The sequence below is a fragment of the Notamacropus eugenii genome, chromosome 2 (assembly GCF_028372415.1).
Source record: "Notamacropus eugenii isolate mMacEug1 chromosome 2, mMacEug1.pri_v2, whole genome shotgun sequence".
Taxonomy (NCBI): Eukaryota; Metazoa; Chordata; class Mammalia; order Diprotodontia; family Macropodidae; genus Notamacropus; species Notamacropus eugenii.
The window spans coordinates 325,890,428-325,911,947 of NC_092873.1; the positions used below are offsets into that span (position 1 = coordinate 325,890,428).

The window sequence follows — 21,520 nt, forward strand, 5'->3', positions numbered from 1 at the left end:
GGATGGAATGGGAAATGAGAATATTCATACATAAACAGGAGAAAAATTATGTCCCCCAATCTACAGGAAACCTCAATGACATGCCCATGGTCTTTTAGATTTATTTTTTTAAAAAAAAATCTACACAAAGGATATAGAATGTTCAAAGGCAGTATGTTAGATACTGTGTCAAGACAAAGATGAAATAGTCCCTGTCCTCCAGGAACTTACAATCTATGGAATGAGGGAGTGTGTGGTTACATAAGTATCTACTGAATAAATCCAAAAGAGGAAGTGGACTAGCAGTTGGGGAGAAGGGGAGACATCAAGAAAAACTTCATATAGAAGGTGGTTTCTGAGCTGAGTTTTGAAGAAAGTGAGGTAAAGATGAGGAGGGCCAACGCAAAGGCAAAGAGAAAAGAGGAAGTGCTGTGTGTGACAAACTGAGAAAAGGTCAACTTCAAAATGCAAGGAATGGAATGATATAATAAAGCTAAAATGATAGGGTGGGAGGGGGCAGAACCAAGCTGGCAGAGAAAAGGCAGTGACTTGGCAGAACTCTTCCCCAAACCCCTCCAACACCTTTAAATAATACCATAATATAATTCTCAGAGCAGCAGAACTCACAAAAGGACAGGGTGAAATAATTTTCTAGCCAGACAACTTAGAAGGTCAGCAGGAAAGGTCTGTAGCACCTAGGTAAGAGTGAAGCACAGACCAGTGCAGGCTACACCAGCACAGACACAGCCCCAGCAAACCAGGAGCAGGCCTTGGGAGCCACTGAATCAGTAGTGGCCAAAAGCTGCTTTCAGATAACGATAGCAAAGAGGTTGAACAACTAACTGATTAGAAGGAGATTACAAGGGGTCTCTTTGCTAGCACTGAGACAAGACTCTGTTGTTTTGCCTATACTTGGATCCAGGTCACAGTCCTGGGTAACAGTCTCAGGGCAAGGATGAGCACTAGCGCACCACAGCTTGCACCCACAGTGGAGCAAGGACCCTTGTCAGAGCTTCAGGACAGAAAAGAGTGCTTGTGGTCAATCACAGATCAGAGTACAGGCCAGGAGAGTAGTAAACACACCTATCCTTAAACCATACCACCTTGAAAGAACTGAAAACTTACTGGTCACTAGAAGTATTTCTGAGAATAGCTACACAAAACCCCTGAAGCTTGGGACAGCTTGCCCTCCACCCTGGAAGCAGAGTCCTACTTTAACAAAGAGTTTAAAGGCAAGAAATAAACAGGGAAAATGAATAAGCAACAGAAAAAACATTCTGATCACAGAAAATTACTATGGTAATTACACTCAGAAGAAGATAACAAAGTCAAAGTTCCTTTATATCCAAAGCCTCCAAGAAAAACATGAATGATTGGTCTCAGGCCATGGAAGAGTTCAAAAAGGATTTTGAAAATCAAGAGAGGAAGAGATATGAGAATGATGCAAGAAAATCATGAAAAACGATTCAACAGCTTAGTAAAGGAGCACAAAAAAATACCAAAGAAAATAACATCTTAAAAAAAACAGACTAGGTCAAATGGTAAAGAGGTACAAAAATCCAATGATAAAAATGCCTTTAAAAACTTGCCAAATGTTAAAAGTGGAACAAAAATTCACTGAAGAAAAAAACTCCTTGAAAAGTGTAATTGGCCAAATGGAAATGGAGGCATAAAAGCTCACTGAAGAAAATAATTCCTTAAAAATTAAATGAAAGCTGATGACTTTATGAGAAATCAAGAAACAATAAAACAAAAACAAAACAACGAAAAAAATTTAGAAGACAACGTGAAATATTTCATTGGAAAAAACAACTGACCTGGAAAATAGATCCAGGAGAAATAATTTAAAAATTATTGGACTACCTGAAAGTCATGACTAAAAAACGAGCCTAGACAGTACCTTTCAAGAAATTTTCAAGGAAAACTGCCCTCATATTCTAGACCCAGAAGGTAAAACAGAAATTGAAAGAATATACCAATCACCTCCTGAAGGAGAGATTCCAAAATTAGAACTCCCAGGAATATTCTAGCCAAATTCCAGAGCAACCAGGTCAAGGAGAAAATATTGCAAGCAGCCAGAAATAGTTTAAGTCATCATGGAGTCACAGTCAGGATTTAGCAGCTTCCACATTAATGGACTGGAGGACTTGAAATATGATATTTGAGAGGACAAAAGAGCTAAGATTGCAACCAAGAATCACCTCAGCAAAACTGAGTATAATCCACGAGGGTAAAAAATGGACATTCAATGAAACAGAAGACTTTCAAGCATTCTTGATGAAAAGACCAGAGATGAATAGAAAATCTGACTTTCAAATACAAGACTCAAGAGAAGCATAAAAAGGTAAACAGGAAAGGAAAATTATAAGAGACTTAATAAGACTAAATTGTTTACATTCTTACATGAGAAGATAATACTTGTAACTCATAAGAGCTTTCTCAGTATTAGGGCAGTTAGGAGTATATGTAAACAGACAGCAAAAATGTGAGTTGAATATGAAGGGATTACACCTAAAAAAATAAAGTTAAGGGGGAAGGGTAGAATGGGGTAAATTATTCCACAGAAAAGAAGTAAGAAAAAGCTTTTACAGTGGAGGGGAAAAAGGGGGAGGTAAGGTAGAGTCAATGATCTTTACTCATCAGAACTGGGTCAAAGAGAGAATAATAGACACACTCAACTGGGTATAGAAATCTTATCTTACCCTACAGGAAAGTAGGAGGGGAAGGGGCTAAGGGGCAGGGGGGCCCAGAAGGGGATGTGTGATAGAAGGGAGGGCAGATTGGGAGAGGGGACAGTTAGAAGTAAAACACTTTTGAGGAGGGACAGGGTGAAGAGACAGAGAGAGAATAAACAGGGGTGAGGTGGGGAGGAGGAAGGATAAGATGGAGGGAAATAGCAATAATCATGAAAAAAATTTTGAAGCAAGTTTCTCTGATAAAGAGGACTCATTTTGCAAACATAGAGAACTGAGTCAAATTTATAAAAATAATAGCCATTCCCCAACTGATAAATGATTAAAAGATAAACAGTTTTCAGATGAAGTAATAAAAGTTATCTATAGCCACACTAAAAAAAGTGCTCTAACTCACTACTTATTGGAGAAATGGAAATTAAAATAATTCTGAGGTACTACCTCATACCTATTAGATTAGTTAATAAGACAGGAAATGAAAATGACAGATGTTGGAGGGGATGTGGGAAAAATGAGACAGTAATGCCCTGTTGGTGGAATTGGGAACTCATTCAACCATTCTATAGAGCAATTTGGAACTATGGCCAATGGGCTCCTAGCAATACCACTGCTAGGTCTGTATCCCAAAAGAGGTAAAAAACAAAAAAGAAAAAAGACCTATATGTACAAAAATATTTATAGCAGCTCTTTTCTGGAGACAAAAAAATTGGAAATTGAGAAATTCCCCATCAGCTGAGGAATGGCTGAACAAATTGTGGTACATGATTGCGATGGACTATTACTGTGCTGTAAGAAATGAGGAGCAGGACACTCTCAGAAAAACCTGGAAAGACATGAGCTGATGCAAAGTGAAATATACTGTGTAACAGTAATATTGTAAGATTAGCAGCTGTGATATGACTGAGCGATTCTCCACAATGCAATGATTCAAGGCAACTCTGAAGGACTTATGATGAAAAATGCTATCCATCCCCAGAAAGAACTGCTAGTATCTAAATACAGATCAAAACACTTTTTAAACTTTATTTTTCTTGAGGTTTTTTTTGGAGTTTATGTTTTCTTTCACAACATGACTAAAATGGAAATGTTCTGCACAACTATACACGTATAACCTATATTGAATCGTTTGCCTTCTCAATGGGGGGGGGGGGGTAGGAGTGGCGAGGGATGAAAGGAGAGAATTTGGAACTCAGAGGTGTAAAAATGAATGTCAGAAATTGCTTTTACATGTAACCAGGGAAAATTAAAATAAAAAATTAAAAAACAAAAGATAGGGAGGGACAGGTTGTCAAGGACTTTATAAACAATTATTGAAACTCAATCTATTCAGTAACTGATCAATATATGAAATGGATTTCCCAAATATCTACTGTATTTAGAATTAAGGGGAGCTACAATAAAAACACTACCTCTCTTCCTCTATTCCTAATTAACCACTTTTAGAAATATTGAGAAAGTATTTTTTTTTATAATCTTGGTCTAAAAATCAGTTTTTCCTTGAACAGAAAAAAATGCAAAGACAGTGTCCTGATCTAAATTCCTTCTTACATGATATTAAATGACTAATCAGTTTTAATGGAGATCAGTCAAGGATAGACTTCTCTCTGAAATTAATTAAAGTACTGATTTGACTAAGATGTCTTTAATTCAGTTAATAGAAGACAGTCTCTAGAGTTTACCTTTGACCAGGAAAAAAGGAAAATTCTTAAGTGTTTAAATAAGGAAGGAATGGTTTTAGAAAAATGATTCTCCAGAGTGACTACTATTCAGTTTGATGAATCAAAACTGTTACCTAGATATTATATTGTCCCTCTTATTTAATCTTATTAAGGAACTTTTTACTTTGTTCTTAAACCCTATAAACTAGGTATGGAAAAGGGCTTGGGCAGAGGTATTTTCTTCCTTTTTTTTATTAATTTATTTTTAGTTTTCAACATTCATACTTCCTTAAGTTTTTGAGTTTTAAATTTTCTCCCCCCTCCCCAAGAAGGCATGCATTCTGATATAGGCTCTACATATACATTCATATTAAACATATTTTCACATCAGTCATGTTCTAAGGAAGAATTAGGACCAATGGAAGGAACCATGAGAAAGAAGAAAATAACAAAAAGAGAGCAAATATTCTGCTTCGTTCTGCATTCAGACTCCATAGTTCTTTCTCAGGCAGAGGTATTTTCAAAGGAAAGATGAATTTTTGCCCCCTTGGACTCTCTCTCAGCCAGAGGATCTTAACCTTTTTGTGTCATGAATCCCTTTAGCAGTTCAGTGAAACCTATGGACACCTCCCTCAAAGCATTTTTAAATAATTGAAGAAAATGATAAGTTTCCAGTTAGGTAAGTGAAAATAAAAATAGGACTTTTTTTCCTATCCCAATTCACAAGACCCCCAAGGTGCCTAGAATTATTTCAGTAATAAGTCTGTCTCTAGATATGGAATAAAAGAAGCTTTTCTTCTAGTTTTCTTTGTGTCTTTAAGGTGGTTACAATCTTAACTGAGATAGGACAAGCACAGTCTAGGGCAGAAAATTCTTACTATGAAGTTTGGATTCAGTTCAAGGGCTGCACTTGAAGACCTAGAGTGCCACATATGACTTCAAGGCTGTGGGTTCCCCACCCTTCGTAGTAGGGTATACAAAGATACATACTACGCAAGGGATAGAAGAAAGCTATTTGAGATCATGAGTTAACAGGGTGGGATGAGGTGGGGCTACTCTAGAAAGGATTCAAAGAACAATTAGAGGGTTTTAAAAATCACACATTCTGACTATGCATATTTGCAATGGGGTTTGTTTTTCTTTCCTTTTCAATAGATGGGGGAAGAAGGAGGGAGAGAATGTGGAACTAAAAATAAAACTGAAATAGAAATAAAAATAAAAATCAAGAATTTAGCAAATGATTTTCTCTAAAAAGAGATGAACAAGGAATAAGCCTCTTAGCAAGGTGGTAAGGTTGTCTTGTCCTGTGTATTAGAATTTTACTGTCAAACTTAAGATCCAGTTCATTAAGATTAAAGTAAACAGCATTCAATCATCTAGAGCTTTGTAAGTGTTAAGCACTTTGAACTGCAAAGACTTAAAGAATGTGCTAAGATTCAGGGCCTTCTGCCAAAACATGTCTAAAACTGTCCTAACTCCATCATCTCTGAACTGTTTATAATACAGCCAGGGAAGCAAGGGACATAATGGTTTCCTCCTAGCAGGACAAACTCTTAAGGCACCAATATTAAGTCTGTAGATCAGAACTATTCATGGAGGGAATGGCATAGTGTGAAAGGATAATCTCTTGGAGTATGGATTCTACACATTCATCAAAAAAAATCAAAAGATTTTTCTCTCACTAAAAAAGGAATACATGGATCTATCCTGGTACTCAAAAGAAAAAAATACTTACATCATCATCCCCTGCCCCATCTAGTCCACCACTCTCCAGGAACTTTTTGAAACCTTCTAAAGTTCTCTCTCCATTGTAATCAATTACCTGTAGGAGGAGGGGAGGGAAAAAGGGAAGGTGAAACCAATACCCATCCAAACCCTGAAGCCCACCTATAACAATTTTTTACCCCCAAAACCTCTCCCTTCCTACACAAAGTCAAGGAGCTCAGGAAATATGCATTTCCATTAACCCACAAGGGAAAGAGCTTCTGCTGTGGGGTACCAAGACCAAAAGCCACACCCCCACTTATAGCTCTTCCACTACTTCCCCACCAACAAAAGGCCCCTTCCCAGCTCCCTTACCTCTGCGCTAACAAGCAGCCCCAACCCGATCCTTCCTAGCTCCTGGCTCCCTGGATGACAGATCCCATAGAGAGGCTCTCAAGTGGACTTGAGGGAAGGCAGTGGCATTGGGAAGGCAGGTTATGAGAAGAGTACAGCTAGCATCATTTGCATGGAAGGAAGTCTGAACCAGCCCATGATCCCTCCCCCACCCCAAATCTCAGAAACACATCTTAGCTTCAAAGATAAAAAGTAGCTCTTCCTTTTCCTTCCCCAACCTCCCACCCAACATTAACTTCAAGGTCAAGGACAAAGCCATCCCATTGCAATTGGTCCTTCCCCTCTCCCATTTCTCTCTGCTGTGAAATCCTTACCGTTCTGTCAGCACTTGCAGGGAAGAACTTTAATGTGGGGAAACTGTGGACTTTAACTGCCTCTACTTCATTAGCTGTTGAGTCCATCTTGGCGATGACTATACTTTCATGATCCTTGTAAGTTTCTCCCAATTTGTCCCAAATGGGAGCCAACTGTTTGCAGTGACCACACCAGGGAGCATCTGTAAAGATGACAGGTCAACAGTCAGCACAAGGAGGCCAGTGTTCCCAGACCCTTATGCTTTGCTATTCCAGTTAGGCCTTTCTATATTGTAAAAGGAAAAAATAACAAATCTACTTACAGAATTCCACAAAGACATTCTTTTTTTCATCAAAAGCAACTTCCTCAAAGTTCTTCCCAACCAGAACTTTAACTGGCTGCTTGTCCCAGTCATCAGGTAGGTCCTGGCTCATTAAGTGGGGCTAAAAATCAAACATATATAGGGAACCAACAATAAACAAGTGCTCCCGAAGTCCCCTGGGCACTACACTAAAAGTGCTATTACTCAGTGGGTGAAAAATGAGACTTCTCTCCATCTTGGTTTTTTTACTCCTCTATCACAAAGAAGCAGCCTGAGCAGGAGGCACCCGAAGTTTAACTGGGGATTATAGCATGCTATGGTTCAGCTGATAAGCCTGAACATGCAGGTGATTGGCCAAACAATTACTGCAAATTACAAGGGGGTCAAATGGCGCAAAGGTTTACCCAGAAAAATGAGGGACACAAACCTTCGTATTTTCTGAGGATATGGGAACGCTGGTTAAAAGACAGCTAACTGGCTTTAATGTATGCCTGGGCAGCCCATTAGCAAGAGAGATTCATTGTGGTTACTGTATATTAAAAGAAGTTATTTTCATGCTGGCATTGCTGCATCTAGTCTCATGGGCTATGCTCTTTGGCTACTCTGTGTACTGTTTGGTAGATACTCTACAAAAAGCTGCAGGGGGTCTGAGGTAAAGATAGCTCAAAAGGCTATGGTGACCTTGCTCTGAGAGTTTGTACATATGGTTTGTACTTATGCTATTTAAGCCAAATCATCAAAAAAAAATCTAGGTTTCAGTTTCCTCATCTGTAAAAATTATGACAAAATTCCTTTCAGCTCTATTACCTTGACTTTACCCTCCAAAAATCTGTCACAGAATTCCTTTATCTTTTCTGCCGTTAATTCATCTGACTCGGGCTTGTATTTGGTCATCTCTTCTTCCAAAGTGATGAGGCGGACGGCTGGGCACTCCTCTTTCTTTAAGCCAAAGAACTCAAGGATCCTCTGATTGTCAGTGTGGTCACTATCAATGAAGATAAATAGGATCTTGGGAACAAAAGAAAGATTTTTGACATTAGAAAGATTTGAGCTATTCAAGATAATAATTGCCTTCCCTGGCCAAGTTCATGCTAAAAAAGTTATTATGTTCCCCTGTTTAAACTTTGGATCTAATATTCCCAGAGCACACCAAATGGCAAGTATGAAAAAAGTACTAAAGAACCACACATTCCCTTTCATCCCTCCATTCTTCAGAAATGAACAATAAGAAATAAATAAAAAATAAGCAAATAAATGCCTGCACAACCCTTTTTTAAAGGGAATTTTAAAAAATGATTTCCTATTAAGATTTCCCTAGCAGAGATGGGAACAAGGTAGCCTAGCAAAAGCACTAAGCTACTCACAATTAGTGCTCCTTGACAACTATTAAACATCTTTTTGGAAGTGGGGTAGGGTTGGGAAAGATGTATAACAGTAAAAAGCAATTTTATTTAGCAAACAATTTCAGTGACAATATGGATACAGAAGATAGCAATTAAAATGTAAATCTTTAAAATCCAGTCATGATTCCAAACTGTTATCAGTTTGTTATACTTTAATATAATGTAAATTAACATAACGTAAATAATGTAACATGAATGTTAAGTTGTCACATAAGACAACCACTGAAGCCTTCCTTAATCAACATTCCATTTATTTCTAATTGTACAGAAAAATAAATCTTATCATGATTTTACCTCAGGCAAGGTAGGATTCCTTCCTTTCTAAAAATATATCTAGATCTACTAAATATTTGTATTTATAAGATAAGTCTGTAAAAATATTCCTCTGAATTGTATGAGGCAGGTGTTAGGGCCCACTATCAAGAGATTTGATATGTTATTCAGATTTGGTCTTGTTTTCTTCAGCTAAATCCAATGCAAGTAGTCATCTTGAGTCTCTCCTTGGTTAGTCGCTTCTATATTCTCCTTTTGTATAAACTCCCCAGATTACCCTTCCCTGCTGTCTTTTGGGACTCAGATTTATCTTTAAAAAAAAAATTTGTTTAACCTCATAAACCTCCTCTTGGGCTCCTCCCTTAGTTCTCCTTCCTCACATCTTGGCTCCCCCTTTGGACACAAAGCAGCAGGTAAAAGCATTTACCCACTGAGTCAGAATGCAAGGAAAGATCATTGTGAGGAGCCATTTTTCTAAACCCAGACTTCTTTGCTTTATCACTTTCCCCTAAGAATTTACTTTTACTTTACAATATCATTGTTTAAAGTCACATACCTTTCCCTTGAAGCTTTCGGCTGCTTTTTTGAAGTTATTCAGTTTGTCATCATAGTCAGAAACACTCTTTGGCAGGAACAGTAGGATATGAGTCTTGATTTCACCTCCAAAAATTTTGGGGGCCGTCTGGTTAACACAGAAACACATGTTAAAGAAAAGGAGAAAATGGAATGACTCTTTTGAATGCACTTTCCATTCAGGGCCTTCTCCTGTCATTCAGACATTTAGAAAACCACAGGTCATTCAGCAATCAGTTCTGAATTGCCAATTACATGGACTCAATCAAGAACTGACTCAATCAAGAGACCTATTACAGGATAGGTCCCCAGGGATACAAAGAATAAACACAGTTCCTGACTTCAGTGGTCTTATATTATATTGAAGTGGGAGTCAACACCTACACAAATAGGCACGTTTAAAATAATTACAATTTGAGGGGAGGTAGGTCAAGAAAAGTTTCATGGAATAGGTAGGATTTTGTCAAGTTTTGATGCAAACAAGGAATTTTAAGAGGCAAAAGTGAGAAGGGAGTACACTCTAGGTAAGAGGGACAGCTGGTTATAAGGTATAGAGAAATAGATGGAGTGCCAAGTATAAAAAACAGAGAAGACCAATTTGGACTAACTGAAAAGTACAGGAAGGGGAGATGTAGGTTGGAATCAAGTTGTGAAGGACTTTAAATGTCAAACAGAAAAGATTTGATCCTAGAGATAATAGGGCGCCAATGGAGTTTACATAGTAGGGGAATGACATGGTCAGACTTGTGCTTTCAGAAAATCATCATAGTAACAATACGGAGGAGATCAATTGAAGAAAAGAGCTGAGAGGTAAGGACTCCAATTAGGAGGCTACTGCATAATCCAGGAAAGAATAATAAGGGCCTGAAACAGGGTAGTCATAAGGTAAAAAAGAGAAGGGGTCAGATTTAAGAGGTGTTAGCAATGCTAAGACTTGGTGACCGGATGCATGAATTTTGTATCTCCAGTGCCTGGCACACAGGGAGTGGGTGTTTATTAAATACTTATCAACTCAGGTGAGGGAGAGTAAGAACAGCACTGAGGTTAAGAAACAGGGAGACTGAAAGAATGACATAAAAGGGAAGAGGGATGGGGTATGAGCGGCCTGTAGGATATTCAGTTAGAAGTATGATCAACTAGAGTTCATGAGAAATACTAAGGCTGGTCTCAGGGAACAAGGGAGTGGGGAGGGAGGGGGGAATGATGGGTAGAGAAGAGAAAAAAATCTTAGCTATATGAAAGTGATTGTCAAACACTGAAAACACATAAAATAAGTTAATTTTAAAAAAAGAGAAAAACTAGGGCTGGATGCAGAGATCTAGAAATCATTTGGCTAGAGATCACTGACCCCATGGAAGGTTAGCAAGTGAGAATGCAAAGAGTACCAAAGATAGTCTGGAGGGTACATCAATTATTAGGGGACATGGTACAGGTGATAATCCAACAAAGAAGACTGAAAAGGAGTGATTAGATGAAAAGAAGAACCAAGTGAGCAGTTATCAAGAGAAACCCAAAGGAAAGAAAGTCAAGAGTGTAAAATACTGTTGAGAGGTCAAGAAGTATGAGGTTTCAGAAAAAGCCAGATTTGGCATTTAAGGATCACTAGGAACAATGGACAGAACAATTGCAATTCGGCAACTGACACGTTAGTCAAATTGGTCAGGGTTGAAAAGTGATTGAGGAGGGAAATGAAGGCAATAAGTGTAAACAGCTTTTTCAAGGAGCATGGCATGGGAATGGGAGCAGATATAAAAGGATGGCAGAATCTAGTTAGGTTTAAGGATGGAAGGACATGGGCACATTTGTAGGCAATAGGAGAAGATTAGACAAAGGTGATTACTGTGGGTGGACAAGTTGATAGAGAAGGCGGGAAGGGTTGACTTTGGCAATTAAGGTCACATTTTCAGAGACTGGAGTAAAAGGAGAAAATGGAATAGAAGAGTCAGAACAAAGGATTTCAAGATATAGTGAAATGGAGAAGGATGAGCTCATGGTGAATAGTTTCTATTTTTTCAACGGAATGAGGCAAAGTCCTTAGCTGAGGGTGGAGAAAGGAGATGGTTTAAGACTAGAAAAGTTTTGGAATCTGATCTGTGGGGATTAAAATACAGAATCAATAATGAAATCTAAAGGGGCTTCAGGGTTATCAGGGCTCCAGTGGCATCATAGAACATAATGTTTTTCTCAACTTGGCTCATGATTTCCTCTACCTCCATTCATGAGCACTTGAATAGAAGCTGAGGAGGCAGGTGATGGGAGTAACCCAAGGTTGGGGTCTGGCAAGACATCAGTGTTAGCAGGATAAGGGGACAAAGAGCTTTGAGAATAAAAGACAACGCAGAGTTAAAACTAGTTAACTATGAATTGAGATTGGGGGAGAAAAGTGAAGTTGGAGTAGGAATGACACCCTGGGAGAGTACAGAGAAATGGAGGGATTGAAGGTCCTGTGAGTACAAAAAAAATAAATGGCTTTAGGAAGGGTAAGGCATAGCATGAGATGACTGACAAGAGGTTATTATCTGATAAAGGAATTTTGGAGGTTATGAACACAGAAATGGAAGGCTTGTGAATAACAGTAAAAAATCAGAGTGTGATCTTCTATCCCAATGTGTAGCTGAGGTAGAAGAAAAACCAGGTCATGGACACTGAAAAGACAGAGTCAACTGGGAGTTACTCAGTCTCATCAGTTGAGAATTCTAGGGGGATGATGGAAGGGGAAGATAGGAGCAGAGTGGGATACTGGAAGGGTTGAGTTCAGGTTTCCAGGATGAGAATATAGCAGTAGGACTTTGGAATAGAGTGGCCTGCTCTTAGGCAGTCAGTAATTCATTATCACAGGGATTAGGAGGGAAGTAGTGTGAGAGATATGAAAGGAGTCTGAGCAGAGAATATGGAGCATTCCTGGTACCTGGAGGTCTTAGCAGGTGAATAGATTCCGAAGCAATAAATGATCTGCTGTAACAGAAGCACAGATCCTTCTTACTTTCCCAATTCTTGCTCTCTCCCCTCATTGAATTAATAATATGTTGTATAGCAAAAAGCCTCATACCTGCTCAGTGAACTCAATGACCAAGGGCAGCCGATGATAATTAACAAAAGTCAGTAGGTTCTCCTTAGTAATCTCTCCTTCAAAGTTGTTTCGACCTTCATCAAACTGAGGAAAGAAAAGGGTTACAAGTTAAGCCCTACGTTCATACACTTGACCCATTCTGGGCTCTCTCCAGTAGGACAGTTTGGCAACACCTCTGCCTAGTGGTTTTGTGTATCCTACAGATCCTAGCAACAAAGAAAAGAAAACAGGATTTGTACAGTTAAGAGCTAAATTTTCCTAATAATACCTTGCCCTAGAATCCAAGATTCCTTGCAACAAGTTAACAAAGAATCTTTATAACTACCACTCTAGCCAAACTCAAATCTAAGTACTTACAGATATAAGGAAATAATCTGAAAATCAAGCAGAGTTGTCACAGAAAAAGTTGCACATTTCAATTCTTGACACTGTTCTACTGAACTAGAAAAGTAGTCATGAAGAAAAGTCAACAACTTAAAGCTAGTCAATGAACAGTCTCCCCAGATCCAAGTCAGTGGGAGATGGGCAAAGAAAGTGTTATTCTGGGTAATAAGAACCAATAAGCAGTAATGACAAAGTGCTCCTATTTACCAGGGAAGCAACCAAAGAAAGGGGTGTACTGAAACACAGCTGATATCACATTTGTTGACAAACAGTAGTTTACTTATGAGAGCATTTTTGTTCCCACAGGGTATAAGGTGGCATCAGAGATAAAAGCACAGATGTTCACTGTAGAGAAACTTCAATCTAATGCCAAAGCCCATTTCACAATAAAGCAACACCTATTTTTGCTCTCAATTCTGGGAACCCTCATTTTCTATGGTGCCAGGAAAAAAAGGACATTGGTACATTAGGGTTCAAATGTACACCATCCCTTTATCCCAAATGTTTTATTTAGGGCATGGGCCAGTTTTATTTCTGAAACACAAGTGGCTCAGCAACATATTCCACGTTGCTGGCCTCTCAGCCTGGAAAAAAGGAGTTAAAAGTCTGAGTTATTCTTTCATTTTTTAATAAAATGCAATTACCTGGTACTAACAAAAACGATTCTTTAAAAGGTTTCACAGCTAAAGACATTTAAACCTTTATTGCTGACAATAGCAAACTTCTAAAACTTCCCATTTCTCTTAATTTTTGGAAAGGTAAAACTGCTTCAGGCACATACCCATGAATTTTAATTTCTAGTTTGGGCAAATTTAACAGAGATAACTAACCAGTGTCTTGTTCCTGCTTACATATCTGCTAGAAACCACAAAAATAATTTTCTAAAAAATCCATTCCTAATAAATGGCTAGGATTTAAAAAGGAGTAAATGTGCAAACTACAAATGACCACATGAAATTATGTCACAAATCACCAATTGTAAGAAAAAGAAAAAAATAAAACAGCTCAGGTTTCACTTCACTTCATAAAAATTAGCAAAGGTAAAGAAAAGATGAGAACAGTCTATGTTGGAAAGGCTGTGTGAGAAGAGGCAGCACCCTGAGGTATGCAATCATTCAGTTAACAAGTATTTATTAAGCTCTTTCTATGTGCTAGGAACCAGGGGTACAAATAAAAGCATGAAATGATTCTTACTTACAAGGAACTTACATTCTAATGGGAGATACAAGGATATACACAATATACAGAATTAAGTTAATAAATACAAAGCAGTTAAGTATAAGGTAGTTTGGAAGGGAAAGCATTAGCAGTTGGCAGACCAGTATATAGATGCATACATATGTATTTTTGTGGATATATGTATATACAAATACATGTTGGTTTAAGTACTATTAAAGATGACTATACAGGGAGAAGATAAACGAGACTAGGGAAAAAAAACTTGGAAAACACAGTTGTGATATGGATGCACCAGCAAAGGAGACTTTGTCAGGAAGAGAGGAGGCCCAGAAAAGAAGTGTCCAAAAAATCCAGAGTCCAGAAAGTAGTCAATAGTGTCAAATGCAGCAGAAAGACCAAGGGATGAATACTGAGCAAAGAATGACTTGGCAATTAAAATGACTGGTAATTTGGGTAAGAGCAGTTTCAGTTGAGTGATGAGGCTGGAAGCCAAATTCCAAAGGGTAGAAGACAAAGCTGAAATGAAGGAAACAAAGAAAGTGCAGACAGCTTTTTTCTGAGTTTGGCTGAGAAAGTGAGGAGGTTTATAGGATAGTTTGAGGGGATGATAGGATAAAGGTTTTTTAAGGACAAGAAAATATTTGAGTCTGTTTGAAGGCAGAAAGGAAAAAAAACCCAGTAATTTGGGAGAAACTGATCAAGAATGCAATCTGTTTGCAGACAGCTGGGGGCCTACTAGCAAAGAATACTGTATTTACTGTTAGACACCTGTGTATCAGATGTTTTAATTGTTTTTCTTTGTAACAAAGGAGAGCTCCATTTGGATGAAGATTAATAAGTGAGTGAGTGAGTGCGTGTGAGTGTGTGAGTGTGAGTGTGAGTGTGTGTGTGTGTGTGTGTGTGTGTGTGTGTGTGTGTGTGTAAAATACATATGAAAAGACAAAAGCAATCAATAAAACCATACACACATATATAGTATCCTTATTTGGCCAGCCACTGAGATAATTGTCATTACTACACAATGACAGTAATAAAATTACATCATGGCAATAATAAAAATCCAAATTATTCTTTCTTTTTTTTTTAGTAAAATGGAATTACCTGGTACTATCAAAAAAAACCTCAGACCAGAAAGTAGTCAACAGTCTCAAATGAAGCAGAAAAAATAACTGTCAGAAAATCAAATCTTCTAAGTCCAAAAACACTCTTTTCAAACCTTTTTATTTGTAAAAAGAATAAAAAGACAAGGCAAAAAGCAAAATATAGTTTATTTAAAATGCTGATTTGGTGACTAATTTTTGAGACTGGCATTTATAAGACCACTATGGCTCCAGAGACACTTTCCTTCCTACACAGTGACAGTCTTTTGGACCCCACCTCTTTGCAGGTTTAACAGTACAGAGCAACTGGAACACAGGCAATCTGTCACCCTCTTTCACCTCAAAAATACATGTCTTCTACTTCTAACCAGAGCACACTGTATCTACAATTTCCTATGGAGAAGGCACAAGAATACAGTGGTCATACTTTTATGAGGAATGAACTGTTATATGGAATGGGTGCACTTAGATAAGGTATAAAAAAAAAACCTACCAACTGAGAGGAAATGTTAAGAAGTTTAGAAATGAGGTAGTCATTCTATTCAGATCTTTGAGCAATTTATGAGACCTCTGAAGCATATTTATGAACTGGGATAAAAGGATGAAGCTAGATACCATTACTGTGAAATGTTAGGTCTTAAAAGTCCCCGTATCTCTGGCCTTAGAAATATCCTTAATAAAAACCAGGCAAAAAGTTCAGTTAAATAAATCATGTCAAAGAAGCAAAAGGTAACCTGTTGACTAAAACAGAAAAACCAAGGAAAACTAATAGCTTTCTTTATCAACACTGAATAATAGAATATATGACATGCTAGAATACTTTAGTCACTCAGAATTAATCACACACCTCCCACTCCACCCACCCCCCTTTCAGTTAGGACAACTCTAGAATGTCACTTGACAATTGGCCCATGGTCCAATAGTATTTACACAAGTTGGCTGTTCTTGCTGTTACTGATACTCATTACTAATACTACCTCAAGACTTGAAATCATGGGATGATAGCAGGCCTGCATCGTGAAGGCAGTCCAACTCTGCCCCCTATTGCTCTCAGTGGCACCCTGAAGAAGGCACCCTGAAGAACTTCATGGGAGCTCATGCAAAGGATTATTAGAACTGGAAGCTGCAGCTCAGATAGGAAACTTGTTTGGTGATGGGAGTCTGGTAGGAATTTAATTCAATAATAAACATTTCTCAAATGCCTGCTTAAGTTGGTTTTTGTTTCCAGAAGGCCAGGGCCTTCTAAGTACTCTAGTAAGTATAGCACACAAAGCAAGTTCATCCAAGAGATACAAAGTGCTATAAGGGTTCCTCCCTCCACCCAAAAAAGCAACCTCATTCAGGTGGAAGGGATAATAAGAGTGGAAGTGGTAGCTAAGGCAGGCCTCAAAACACTTAAGTGTGTACTATGTGCCAAAGAGGATATGTAACAGTCCCTGTTTTCGAGGTACTTAATTCTCTCAGGGGAAACAACTACATAAAGAAATATTTATAGCACAAATATAAAGTTAAAAAATAAAAACAGAAACAAAACCCTTAAATACAATGTAGTTTATGAGGGCAACTGGAATGATGAAACAATATATCCAAAGCAGCTGATACTGGGAAATTCTGAGACATTAGGAAAAAAGATGGTATGTGAGTTGCACATTAAAGGAAGAGAACAACTATGAGGCAAACACAGGCCAACTAATGCAAAGATAGAGATGAAGGAACTCAGAGGAGAGAAGGCCAGTTTGACTAGATGGTGAAGCTGCAATAGCATGCAGGAATGACCAGAGCAGAGACACAAATTGAGAGGTTGCTGCAATAATCCAGACAAGAGGTAATGCAGGTCTGAACTAAAGTGGTGGCTGTGTGAATAGACAGGGTCAGATGAGAGATCAGATCTGGCAACCAACTGAATGTGGTCAGACAGGATTTCAACAAAAGAAAGAGTACCCAGGCAAAGGGAATACACAAAAAAAGTACTGAGGTCAAGAAAACCAACGTGGCAAATAAGACATCAAAGCCATTAACAGAAAAGCGAAAATAAGGAAATAGTCTTGAGGACCAGTGGAAAGGAATGCTAACTTCAATTAAAGGTCATTTCAATGACTATGTTCAACAAGCAAGTTGGCAACGTAGGGCAGGAGTTCAGTTGAGAAGTCATATCTAGAAAAACTTCAAAGTTAAGATAGAGAGGCAATAGTTTAAACCATAGGACTCTATGAAATTGCCAAGGAACTGAGTAGAAAGTAAAGAGAAACTGTAGAAGGCAGAATCTTGGAAAAATTAAATTTAGATGACAGAAAGAAAAGCCAGCAAATGAAGGTAGAAATGGGCTACCTCCATAAAGCAGACCAGGGAAAGTCTCGTTCTCGTCAGGTCTCTGGCAATATTAATGAGAATGGCAATAACTATTGCTCCTTTTCTTACCAGGAAAAATCTAGAATATCAGGTAATGAAAACCATGGGAAGAAAATTCCAAGTAACTATGTACTTAGTGTCAAATACTGCAAAGAGGTCCAAATAGAGAATTAACACTACTGGATTTGTCAGTTAGGAATTACCTCTCAATGAGACCAATTTCTATAGAATTAGGAAGGCAGAAGCCAGACTGGAAGGTACTGAAAAATGAGTGGAGAGACTACTCTTGCAAGTAGAGTAAGGGAGGGAGTATATCAATAAATTAGCCTGCTTAGTTCTAGAGATACAAAGACAAAAAGACCTTGCCCTTCAAGGGCTCATATTCTAGTCAGGGAAACCCAATACACATGTGTGTGCATATACATAATATGTACAAATACACACAAACAAGCATTTGTAGGTACAGAGGTAGATAAAACAGACACAAGGCAATTGTTAAGAAGGCACTAGCAGCTAGGAGAAAAGAAATAACCTGGCTTCAAAGTGTAAAGGGATAAAAAAGAGTTTCAGAATAAGGTAGATTTAGTATATTTGAATACAGACGGGGAAGAAGCTGGTAGAAATAGAATGAAAACAAAGGGAGTTGGAATGATGGAACAATATATACCCAAAGGCAACAGAAAACATGATCCAAAAAATAAGTGGTGAGGTCAGCCCAGCAAGATGGGCCACTTCTTCCTCTGAGATGGGAAAATAAGAGAGGTTCTAAACTGCAAAAGAAGGAAGCTAAAAGAATTCCTATAGCAAAGCTGCTGCCACAGTAGATGGAGAGCTGGACCTAAAGTCAGGAAAATCTGACTTCAAATCTAGCTTTAGACACTTTCCAGCTGTGTGATTCTAGGCAAGTCACTTAACTTGTCTGCAGTTTTCTTAATTCTAAAATAGGGATAACAGTAGCACCTACTGTGCAGGGCTGTTGTGAAGATCAAATGCTATAATATTTGTAGAGTACTTAGCATAGTGCCTGGCACACAGTAGGTACTTCATAAATGCTTCATCCTTTCTACTCTCCTTTCTCCCCCTTTCAGTATAATGTGTATATCTGCTTAAAGTGGGAAGAATGAGAGTGAATTGAAAGAGCCACTTCATGGAATATGACAAAAAAAAAAAAAAGATTATTCCAAGCAGTCTTGTAGACCCACCTGACGTTATTATGAATTGTTAGTGTAGTTTCATCAACATGGCATATATAATAAAATATGAAACGATTACATTTGTCTTCCCACAGTGTCTCCAACAATGACAAGTACAATGTTGATGGAAGCCAGGAATCTGATTAACCATTCTGGAAAACTAATTTAGTACTATACTAGAACAGTAACTAAATTTCATATCCGCTGGCTCAGTGATAGCACTAGGGGCGTTTACCCTAAAGGGATCAAAGATTCTTCCTATCTCTATTACCAAAATATCTCTAGGAGTATATTTTGTGGTAGCAAGAAAATGGAAACAATTTATGTCCAATTGGGGAATGGTTGAAAGAACTATAGAATATGAATGCAATGGAATATTATTGAAATACAAGCGATATATATATACAGAACTCAGAAAACTTTGGAAAGCTTGTATAAACTAATGATGAGCATAGATTGTAACACAAAGGAAATAATGCAATAATATAAAGGGGGGAAAATCTACCAAATAGTAAAAGAAATCCCATCAATGCAATGATCAATCCTAACTCCAAAGGAATGATGATGAAACATAGCTCCATTCTCTCAGATGTAGTGGTCAACTACAAGTATAGCTTAACTATAATTTTGTTACAAGAGATGGTTCTAATGGTGGAAGGGCATGGTACTGTGAAATAGTTACATAACAATAAGAATCAATAAAGCCTTTAAAAAAAATTGTAGTTTTATTTCATGATGAGTCTATCTGGGGACGAAGTTGTGTCAACTGAAACTCTTATCCACAAGAGATCCCTGAGCTAAACAGGTAAGGAAGCCAGACAGACTACAACAGTAAGGGGCTAACAGAGAATAAGAGGGACAATAGTGTATATGCAGGTAAAAAAAAGAATAGATCACAAACAACAGAAGTGCTTGCAAACCATAAAGCACTATACAAATGCTAGCAATTATGACTTCATCTTAACATTCTTGGCACTCCCTACAAAGTAGGATCTAAAATTTAATTGTACTGGTAGAGAAATACTTGTTATAGGAGGAAAATAAAAAGTAATTTAGCTACCTATGTCCCTCAAAATTTTAAACTTCTTTCCTACATGAAGAAAATTTGACCTTAGATCTATATTCCTATTGCCCTCCAGTTTATCTTATAGCTAATTAAGCAAAGTTCACTGGAACTAGTTTATGGCCCAGATTCTTCTGCAAAAAGCTTGCCAGAAGACAATTCTGTCCAGCTCATGGACTAAACCAGTTATCTGTTCTTCAGGCATCTGCTAACATGAACTGAAAGCAGGTTTTACTAATTAACCTTATGTCTAAATCAGAAAAGTGGTCAATCTCAGAATTAAATTCAGCAATATTTATCAAGGGCCTATTGTGTTCTTAACACTGTTAGGCCCAGATGGAAAAAAGCATCAAGAAAGGGTCCCTGCCTTAAAAGCCTACAATCTCCTTAGGAAGATTTGCAAACATCAAACAATTAGACAATCTAAGTCAATGAATGGATGCCAAAACCAATGAGTCAGATGTTATCAGAGGAAATTTGCACTAGACTTTTCTGAAGAAATTATAATTCTTGATGTTTCCTTCATACACTTTTCAATAGTTCAAACAGTAAAATCCTTCCGGACTTAGAAAAAAAAAATCTTAACTTCCAAAGTATTTTGTTCTGTTAAATTAAAAAACATCATTCAATCACACTGGTCCCCTTCCTTACAACACCATCATCACTCCATCCACAGGGGTAGATAACACCACTGCAGTCCAAATTCCTTCACAGGTATTTAGTAAATCTCAGACTGAATTCCAATTAAATGTAATTTAATTTAAATTTGAATACTTTGAAGTATCTGGTTTGGAGAGCTTTCTCCACTGAACAAGTTGGAGGAAAAAAATACTGAAGTTCCAATTAGGTCTAATTCCAATTAAATGTTTAAATTCAATTAAATGTTTCCTAAACACATTTCTCCCAACAATCAGTGGCTCTATTAAACAATGCCCCCTAGGAAGGCCATGAGAACCTTGCCCATTTGTCCCTGAAATTATATCAAGAATTCCTCAGGAAGAGATCTAATAGAAATAGGAAATTATAGTAAGATTACTAAAGCAAATTGTCCCCAAATTGCAAACAACTCATTTTCACTATAAAAAGTTTCTATGGGTATTCTTTTAGGAAGGACCATATCTTACACTCTTTTGTGCCACAAAATTCTATTAAGAGTGCCTGTCTAACACAAGATCTAGCAGCTTCTACATTAAGGGATCGAAGGGCGTGGAATAGGGTATTCCAGAAGTCAAAGGAACTAGGACTAAAACCAAGAATCACCTACCCAGCAAAACTGAGTATAATACTTCAGGGGAAAAAATGGTCTTTCAATGAAATTGAGGACTTTCATGCATTCTTGATGAAAAGACCAGAGCTGAGAAGAAAACTTGACTTTCAAACACAGGAATGAAAAGAAGCATGAAAAGGTAAACAGCAAAGAGAAGTCTTAAGGGACTTGCTGAAGTTGAACTGTTTACATTCCTACATGGAAAGACAATATTTGTAACTCTTGAAACTATTCAGTATCTGGGTACTGGGTGGGATTACACACACACATATAGAAACAGAGTGCACAGAGTGAATTGAAGAGGATGGGATCCTATCTTAAAAAAATGAAATCAAGCAGTGAGAGAGAAATATATTGGGAGGAGAAAGGGAGAAATGGAATGGGGCAAATTATCTCTCATAAAAGAGGCAAGCAAAAGACTTATTAGTGGAGGGAAAAAGAGGGGAGGTGAGAGAAAAACATGAAGTTTACTCTTATCACATTCCACTAAAGGAAGGAATAAAATGCACACTCATTTTGGTATGAAAACCTATCTTACAATACAGGAAAGTGGGGGAGAAGGGGATAAGCAGGGTTGGGGGGAGGATGGAAGGGAGGGCATG

The 21,520-nt window shown here is 37.8% G+C and overlaps 1 protein-coding gene across 1 annotated transcript in view; it reads right to left on the reverse strand.

Annotated features, from left to right (window-relative positions):
- The window catches only part of P4HB (prolyl 4-hydroxylase subunit beta), a 28,953-nt gene that overhangs the window by 1,414 nt on the left and 6,019 nt on the right, over positions 1-21,520 (reverse strand). The window contains exons 5-10 of the mRNA XM_072645349.1: positions 12,363-12,467; positions 9,297-9,422; positions 7,872-8,072; positions 7,065-7,185; positions 6,763-6,944; positions 6,066-6,152 (exon numbers count right to left, since the gene is read on the reverse strand). Coding sequence (XP_072501450.1) covers positions 6,066-6,152; positions 6,763-6,944; positions 7,065-7,185; positions 7,872-8,072; positions 9,297-9,422; positions 12,363-12,467 — 822 coding nt within the window. The remainder of the gene's footprint in view (positions 1-6,065; positions 6,153-6,762; positions 6,945-7,064; positions 7,186-7,871; positions 8,073-9,296; positions 9,423-12,362; positions 12,468-21,520) is intronic.